Genomic DNA, 8929 nt, shown 5'->3' with positions numbered 1-8929 from the left:
CGGGAGCTCAATCCTGGCATCTGCTGCCTGTCCCCGTCTGCCTCGCTCAGAGCACGGCCGCTGGTATGGCCCTGCCCAGGCCTGGCACGAGTCTCAGGTAGGAGAACAGTGGGGACAAGCTGCATCCAGTGCCCGGGCTTTTATCTAATCTCTTGTTCCTTTGCAGCCAGCGCTCACAACTGCTGGATCGGCTGTACCACGGCAGTGCTGTGTGGCACTGTGGACGTAAGGACACCCTCTTGCCTGGAAAAGACTTTCACATCTCCAGGGGCAGTTGCTTCACTTCACACATGCCACGTACAAATATCAGCAGCAGGAGGAAGCTATTGGAGTGGCCAGGTAGGAATGCTTTCCTTCAGATCCTGATGTATGGCATGCAGATTTATGTATTCTTGTGCTACCAAAATATTATGGCTTCAGCACTGCATTTTAGTGTTTATTAGTGGAGTTGGCAGTCCCACTCCTTCCATGCAGACAGCATGTTCCATTCATGCTCCGTTTCTATTTGCTAGGGTGACAGTCGAACATGTATTGACTTAGTGAGCTTTGAATGTCACTGTAACATTTCAAGTGGGTTACAGCAGGCAGAGTGCCACGGTGGATCCCAGCTCACCACTGTGAGTTTGGAGGCCAACGTGGGAAGAAAGAAGTCAAAATGCAAGCAGCTGCATCTCTAATTCAGGCCCCCGTTTAGCAAATCACAGAGGTGTTAGCATCGCTTCCATCAGGGGCCCTGATGAATACTTCAAATAAAACTGCAGGGCTGCTTAAAAAGTTTGAAGCCAGAGTCTGTAAAAAGAGAAGCCTGTTCTTTTTGCACTTATCACCATAGTGCTGGTGCTAAAACAGTGGCTGTTAAAATGGGTGCAGGGACATTACTGGGACCGTGGTGCCTTAAAAGACCTGAACTGCTCCAAGACTTGTTAGCTGTCCAAAAAATAAAACACCTCCTCAATCAAGAAGACAACTCGATCACTTGAAACTTTGTTGTTTTTTTTTTCCAGTTTTTATTGAGTGAAAATGTCAAACCTTGCATCAGTCATGCAAAAAAAAATCAAATAAATAAAACACATATATTAAATTTCTAATAGCACTAAATTCAAGTGGAAAAATATTCAGTTCTTAATAACGCAGGTGCTGAAGAGACCAGATTCAAGTAAATCAGAGCACACCATCCTGTTTAGGGTGTTTTTTTTTCACTTTCTGCATTTTTGTCTCAAAACCTATATATATATCTATATATCTATATATATGTATATACATATAGATATATACACACACACATATATATGTGCATACATATTATTTTTATATTTATATATATACACATACATATTTATAAAACATTAAAAAGAGCATTGGTGGTTCAAGCATTTATTTCCCCCCTCCCCCACGGAAAGAAAAAAATAAAACAACAACAAAACAAAAAAATTACACATTTAAAATTCAAAATGAGCTAGCAATGGCTTATAGTCCTAGTGTGCAATATGGATATTACAAAAGGCTAGAATTCTCCCTCTTTGTCTTTTTTTTCTTTTTTTTTTCTTTTTTTTAAAGTTTTTTTTTTTTTGCTACATTGGAAAAAAATTTTTTACTTTTTTTTTTTCTTTACAAAATTCCTTCCACGCAGACTTTAATCCAGTTGAGTTTGTGGCTAGAATGAACAATCTAGTCAATAGTTTTTATTTTATTTCATTTTTTGCTCTTCAGCAGTGAATGGTAGCAGAATCAGGAGGGTCCATCTCAAGGTTTATTTTGTTTGTTTTTCATTTTGTTTTGGACAGAACAGTTCCGTTTCCTCTCTCCTCTTTCCCCCTCCTCATACAGTTCGTTGAATCTCTCTCTCTTTCTCTGGTCAGTCTTTAAGCACTTATTTCAATAGCATTGTATTAACAGTCCTGTTGATATGATAGCTTGAAGTGAAAACCACCTTGCTGTCATAGGGATCTTTGTGCTGTTGGGGCCTTTGTTCAGAAAAGCACTTAAGCAAGGGCTTAAATCTCTGCCGGATCGGAAGGCATGTGCTTAAGAGTTTTGCTGAATTAAAGCCTTAACATGGCAGAGTAAAAAGACGGGTTTAACTTTGACTTTGTTGTTTTTGTTGCAAATATAGACGTAGTAAGAGCTTTACAGAAACAAGGCTTGGAGAAGGTAGGACAAGAAGTGCACCGGGGGTGGGACGAGCCCGCTGCCGGCTCTGGCTGCGAGGGCAGCGTGGCCACGGCCCTGCCAGGGAACCTGGGGGACCCTGGCCCTCTGGGGTCGGCCCCACACGGGTGCCGAGTTTAGCAATAACCTGCTGGGAGAGAAATCTCATACCCTGTGCCAGCTCCTGGAGAGGAGGTGAGAAAGGACTGGGAGAAAGGCTGAGACGTCGGGGAGAAGTAGGGTGCCTTGGGGGAGAAAATGGTGTGCATAGATAAACACAGGCCCCTCTGGCACGTGCGGAACGGCCCCGTGTCAGCACGGATCCCGGCCCGGTGGCGCTGACCACACCTGCCTCAAGCTGCCTCTGGGACGATGCCATCGTCCAGCTCCAGCCACCAGCACCCTCTGCCCCTCTCCTCCACACCCTGCTGCTTCCCACACCGTCCCGCAGCGACGCGCTGCGTGGCCACTGCTGCGATGGGGCTGGGGCAGAGGTTCAGGTGCCGTGCCCGGGTGTGGGTTCCCAGCTGGTGGCAGCAGGGACACGGCCCCTCTGTCCTGAGTGCTACCGAGTGGCCGAGGTGAGCCCCGGCCTTGGCACCGCCACCGGGCTGCCCCGCACACCCTGCTGACAGCGCTCACGGGTGGGTTTCACCTAACGCCTGCAGGATGCGGTGCCGAAGGCCGTGGGCTCGGTCCTGTCCCCCCCCAAAAGTCAGTGCCATCCATCAGGGTGGTTTCAGTGGTACAGAGTAAAAAACAACTACTCGGCAAGATGGGGCGTGTGTTACGGCCGAGGGTGCCTCCTGGAGCCCATCACCTCGGTATCTGGGTAGTTGAGTATGGGAAACATGTACAAGTACAGAACCTGCAGCAAATGCTGGTAAAATTAGGATTTTTTACCCCATCCCAGTTCTATAAATTCCAGGCCCTCGTTCCCTCACTCGGCCCCAGGAACGAGAGCTTCATTATATTCAAGAATCGGGTTGTGCTAGAAAACACACAACTGAGGGCAGGGGATATACCAAACAAAACAAAAACAAACAAAAAAAAATGAAACCCTATAAAAATAAAAGCCACACAAATAACTGATAGAGAAAAAGAACTCCAAAGTATTAAATAGACTACAAACTAGTAATAACAATATTTCATTTGCTTTGTTTTCATTTGTTTCATCTCTACAAAATTCAAGTTAAAATTCGGAATCGTGCAGCTCCGGTCAGTGCTAGGAGTGTGAAGTCAGCCTCAAAACATAGACTTAAGGCCCCCCTCCCCTGCCACCCCCTACAAACAAACACTAAATTGAAAAAAATAATAATAAAAGAGAATAAAAATTGCACACAATTAACCGTATCTAAGGGCTGTCCAGAAGGCAGGTGACCCCCCCTCGTCCCCCTGGCATGGGTTGTCTCTCTTTTGTTCTATATATAGGAATAACCTTTACAGGAAAAATACTGTACAACTTCTTAATATTTTTTTTTTGCCTTTCTTTTTGAAACATTATCTGAGCATTCTGTCCCCACATTTACGCAGCTGATCTGCTTGTTTATAAATCAGACCTGATCTGCACCAGTTCCTTAGGGAAATAATAATAATAATAAAGAAAAGGCAACCTAAACTCCTCGAGGCTTTTTTCTGTTCAGGGTGGAAACAAATTATGGGGATCCCTTGGAGCTGAAGTGCTCTTGGAGGGGGGGCTGCATGTCATCGGAAAAAAAAAACCACTAGATTTAAACAACAACAAAAAAAGGGGACAAACTTCAGACACAAGGAACCTTTTGCTAGGCTGGTATACTTACAAACTGGCACTGAAATAGCTATTATCAGAACTAATTCATACAGCTAGTCCTTCTGGAGCCTGTGTTTATGTAGACAAGCCCTCTTTCTCAGACTCAGGTGAGGATTTGGGGTCAAACAGCTACTGTCTCACCTGTCAGAGTCCTGGGCAGCCTCCTGTAGTGTGTGTTCCCAGACTGGGCTAGGAAAAGAGAGCAGGGAAGTGCCTTGTAACCAGGGGAAAGCCCAAGCTTCTGGAGGTGGCAGGTCCCAACGTGGTAATCCATTTGCTCGTGCAGTGCCCAAGCTATTAGCCCTACCTGGCAAAATTTATCAGCGTGGACCCAGAAATGCATTAATTTTTTTTAGCTGGACTACATCCTGGCCTCAGCTGGCATCTCCCCCATCTCTCTGGGCCACGTAGGCTGCAGCAGCCTCGTGTTTTGTGGCTGCAAACCCCATGCCTGGGCCAATAGCTCCGCAGGTGCTGCAGAACAGCCCCTGCTTAGTGCTGAGCAAAGGAGACCCCAGGCGGAGCAGAACGTCCCGCGGGGTGACCCTGACCGCCTGCCTGCCTTCTCCTCCCTCCGCAGTGGCGCCTTCACCTTCTCCCAGAAGTCACCAGAGCTACATTTCAGTCCATGCAGAAAGCCAGACTTGGCCGTCCCCGATGAAAGGCCGGGGAGGAGGGCTTGGGGGTGTGGGGACATACCTGTCATGGTGCGACTGCGCGGGTCAGCGAGCAAGTAGTATTGGCAAGGCTGCTTTAACGGCTGGGACGCTCTCCTGCGAGAACGGCGCTCCTCGTGCTGCGCCGCGGCACAGCGTGCCAGCTCACAACCTCCTGACTCAACCGAGTCCTCCTGAGATGGGGATACTGAAGCACCACAAAAACGCCTCGCCCTCCGCGGAGGGGAGGCACCTGGGGGTCGGGATGAGATGGAACTGGATGGGAGATTAACCCCAGTCCTCCAGTGTGACAAACCCTTTATCTGCCCGCTGCGCCCTTCCCGAGTTACTTCAGCTGAATCCCTACAGGCAGAGCAGCAGGGATGGGGAGAGGTGCCCTACAGCTGCAGACAGAGAAAGTTTTACAATATAAATAGCATTCAAAATTATTATCATTAATAGTAAAAAGGATCTGGAAGAACAGAGGAGTGTCCCATTCCCACCCCTGCTCATTCATTAATGCGTCCTCATTTATGTGACAATAAATACCCACTCCCACCCTTGCTGTCTGATGCCATCCATTTAATGCTGGAGAAAGGAGAGAGAGAGAGGGAGAAAGGGGGGGGAGAGAGCGCACCCCTCACCCCCTCCTTCCCACTGGCAAAAGCTGAGCTAGTCGTCTTTGTGACACCAATTCCTTGCATGTTATATATGTGTGTGTGTGTGTACATTATATATATAGAAGAGACACACACACAAATATATATTTCTAAAATTCATTACCTGTTGTTCCCACCCACCCCCCTCCAAGAAGTGGAGATTATTATTAATATCGTACAACTGAAAACATGGAAAAATAAAACCCAGAAAGAAAAACGGGGGGGATAGAACCCCACCTATAACAAAGGGTCCCCAGATGGGCGCAGGCCCAACGCACCATTCGGGGGGCAAGGAGAAGCAGCTGGTACCCTCGAGGTCCGTGTCTGTATAAAAGGGTATTTTTTGGCTGCGTCCTGCCCCCGTGTTCTGTGATCTGCAGAACAAAGTGATGCAGCACCAGTCCCGCTGCGAACCTGTCTCTTATGGGGCCTGTGGATTATGGGTTTCCTTCCTTCCTCTCTCTCGTGCGTGTGCCACGGAGTTTGTTTTTCATTTGCCATCCCAATCTTTGTTCTTGCCTCATATGGGGTCCTCTTAGTAATTCTGTGTAAGAGCAAAACCAAACCACTGCTGCTGTTGTCTCTAAGATTAAGGAGAAGCTGCTGGAGCAACGGTAGAGGCTGGGGCAGCAGCTGGAGCCGGAGCAGGAGTTGAGGCTGGAGTAAGGGCTGGGGCTGGCTCGCCCTGTGGCCTGGAAGCATCGCCATGGTCTGTGGAAGAAGCGGCCTCCTCTGGTTCCCCATCATCTTTAGTGGCCAGGCCCTCAGGGTCGGGCAGCGATTCTTCAGAATCTGTGTTCAGATCTTCCTCTTCATCATCCTCCTCGTCGTCGTCATCGTCATCCTCCTCTTCATCATCCTCCTCTTCTTCGTTCATCTCCTCCTCGTCATCCTCTTCGTCCTCTTGGGAAGAGTCATCCTCGTCCTCCACATCGCCGGAGCCAGACGCCGCTGCCCCCCTCTCCTGAGGGGTGGTCCCGGCCCTGCTCGGGGACGGACCCTCAGTGGCTTCCGACTGCTTCTTGCTGAGGTCCAGGGAATCATTGAGGCCCACGCCTGCCGCGTTCTGCAGGAAGAAGAGGGAGCTGTTGTTGTCAGTGCTGAGGTTGAGGGAACTGTCCAGGTTGATGGAAGAGTTCTGGATGTCATACTCGAGAGTGGAGTGGGCGAGGCCCTCGGGGCCGGGCGAGATGGCAGGCAGCTCCCCTCGCTCCTGCTTCTCGTGTTTGCGCTTGTGCGAGTCCATCTGGGACATGCCCACCACCGTGTGTTTGCAGCCAGGGTAGGTGCAGTGGAAGTGGGAGCACTTGAGTTTGTACTTGCAGTCAGGCACCTCGCAGTCCACGCTTGAGCTGAACTGGCAGAAGCCAGCAGCGCTGATGACGTCCTGCTTGCCGTGGTGCTTGCGGTGGGCTGTCACCTTGGTGCTGTCAGTGCAGCGGAAGCCGCAGCGCAGACAGTGGAAGTGTGTGCTATTGCCAGAGAACTGACAGTCTGGGAAGTTGCAGCTCAGTGAAGACTTGAAGCGCTTGAAGTCATCCAATACCAGGTTGTCAACGCGATCGTGGTGCTGGGCGTGCTTGTACATGTGGGTACGGCCGCAGAACTTGTAGCCGCAATTCTCCCGCGTGCAGTGGTAGTGGGTAACCTTGAGAGAGAATTGGCAGCTCGAGTCCTTGCAGTCCTCGTAGAGGTCGTAGCGCCGGAATCCCTCCAGCATCATCCCTTCATCCAGCATTTTGCGTGAAGATGCAGTCTTGCGGCGCTTGCCAAACGGGGACATGTCCTCAATAATCCAAAAACGCTTTTTGGCCCCCGAGGCAGTTGGCATAGTGATGGTATTCCCTGAGGAGAGAAAGCGAAGAGTGGCGTTGCTGACAGGCAGGGCTCTCCTCATCCCCTAACCGTCCTGGCAAGCTCTGTACCTGCCAAGGCACGGCTGCAACTGCTCCCACCCAGCAGCTTTGCAGGCTCTAAGGGAGCCTCAGCTCTGCGCCCATGGGTGGCTGGTGCCCGCTGCCCATCGCTTCCCTCAATTTTCAGCACATCCACCTTGCCTCTAACTGCCTTTCTCATTTAGCTTAGTCCCAGTACTAGCTGCTCCTTCTCTGTTTTGCAACTCTCACTTTCTCCTGCTTCTTAGTTTTCTCTAGTCCTGTTTTCCTCTTAAATCAGACTTTAATGCAGAGTTTACATTGGTCCAGACCAAGGACCGAGGTGTTTTACCGGAGTTCACTGGGGTTCAAGTGGTGAATGAGTGTAAGTAGTCTAAAAACTGGCACGTGTGTAATGTTTTCCCCTATCCAGGCTCTTCGTGAGCAGGACACCGTAATACACTGCAACTGCCAAGGACAGCAGGAAGTGAAGGAAGATCCCATGCGTGATTGAAAGTGCAAGGGGGGGGATTTATAGAAATAGGATGGACTTTGGCCAGGAGTCTGCAACATCCCTCACTGTAATGAGCCTACATATTACGATGAGTGCACTTAGAAAGACAGATGGACAGATGTTCAATGGGGCTAATTCTCATCATCACTAGCCAGTGGACTCTGAGAGAAAATACCAGTTCCACAGCTTTCCCTTGGGTCTCAAAAATCACATGATGCCCCTAGTAAATAAAGAGCCCTCATCTGTCTTCCAGTTTCATTCACAGGGCCAGCATAACTGGCTACTGCTCACGTCCCCTAGGATCAAGCCTGACATCAAGGACTCGACCTCATTATATCTGTTAACTTTTTTTTTTTCTCTCCTCTCCCTGCTATTTCCAGAATCAAACCACAATCTCCAGTATCAACATGCAGCGCAGACAAGGTTGGAGGCAAGAAGAATTTCTCACCAGGTGCAAAATTGTAAGTGTAATTGGAAATTATAGCTTGCAACTGAAACGTACTTTTTTTTTTTTTTCTTTTTCTTTTTTTTTTTTTTCTTTCTTTCCCCTCCATCTTCATGCTTAAACTGCCAACCTCTTAAAAAGAGGCATGATTTGTGACATGCAGTGCCTGGGGCCTGAGAGTCCAGAGCAGCTTGCATCCTCATCTAGGAGACTGAAGAAACAGTCATTTGTTTGAATGTTGTAGAATTATTTTTTTTCTGGCTGATAAGCAGGTATTAAAAGTGATGGATACTATTTTCGCCATATCTGGCCCTTCGGTTGACAACCCTTTAAACGAAGGTGGCGATCATCCAAGGAAGCCTCCAAAAGTTAAACTGACACTACTGATAGATGTAAGTCTACGGGCAGGGTAGCAGCAAGCTAATCTCGTACAGTGGGCTGTTCACGTGCCTGGGCTGTACAGATTGTGGGGTGAGCAAAGAGCAAAAGATTTTCCACCCCTCGGACTGCGAGTAGGGATGCCAGCTTGGGGCATCCGTGGTGAGGCCACTTTAGTGACTTTTAAGGGGGTAGGAACTGCTTATTAAGGCTAATTTAGGCAGCCTACCAGTGGAAGAGTAACTTTCTATCACTATCGGGTTTATATTAGCAAACTTAGCTATAGAATCTGTGACCACTGTCTGCTCCCCCTTGCAAACATATTGTAAAACACACTTCTGCTTCCAGGCAGATCACTGCCTGCACTAATCACTGCTATCCAGATCAACTCCTTACTCCTTCATTTAAAAAAAATTGCAGCCAAACCACCAAGTCTTTCATCGTTAATATGGGTGGTAATCGTGTC

The 8929-nt window shown here is 48.6% G+C and overlaps 1 protein-coding gene across 5 annotated transcripts in view; it reads right to left on the bottom strand.

Moving 5' to 3' along the window:
* Positions 1-1566: 1566 nt before the first annotated feature.
* Positions 1567-8929, bottom strand: part of CASZ1 (castor zinc finger 1) — a 233970-nt gene continuing 226607 nt past the window's right edge. For all 5 annotated transcript variants that reach the window (XM_032201411.1, XM_032201410.1, XM_032201408.1 and 2 more), the window contains one exon: positions 1567-7097. In XM_032201411.1, coding sequence (XP_032057302.1) covers positions 5842-7097 — 1256 coding nt within the window. In that variant the 3' untranslated portion in view covers positions 1567-5841. The remainder of the gene's footprint in view (positions 7098-8929) is intronic.

This window comes from Aythya fuligula, chromosome 21 (genome assembly GCF_009819795.1).
Source record: "Aythya fuligula isolate bAytFul2 chromosome 21, bAytFul2.pri, whole genome shotgun sequence".
In the NCBI taxonomy this organism is placed as follows: domain Eukaryota; kingdom Metazoa; phylum Chordata; class Aves; order Anseriformes; family Anatidae; genus Aythya; species Aythya fuligula.
Note: the sequence above shows the minus strand (reverse complement) of the source record. Positions and strands in the feature narration are given on the sequence as shown.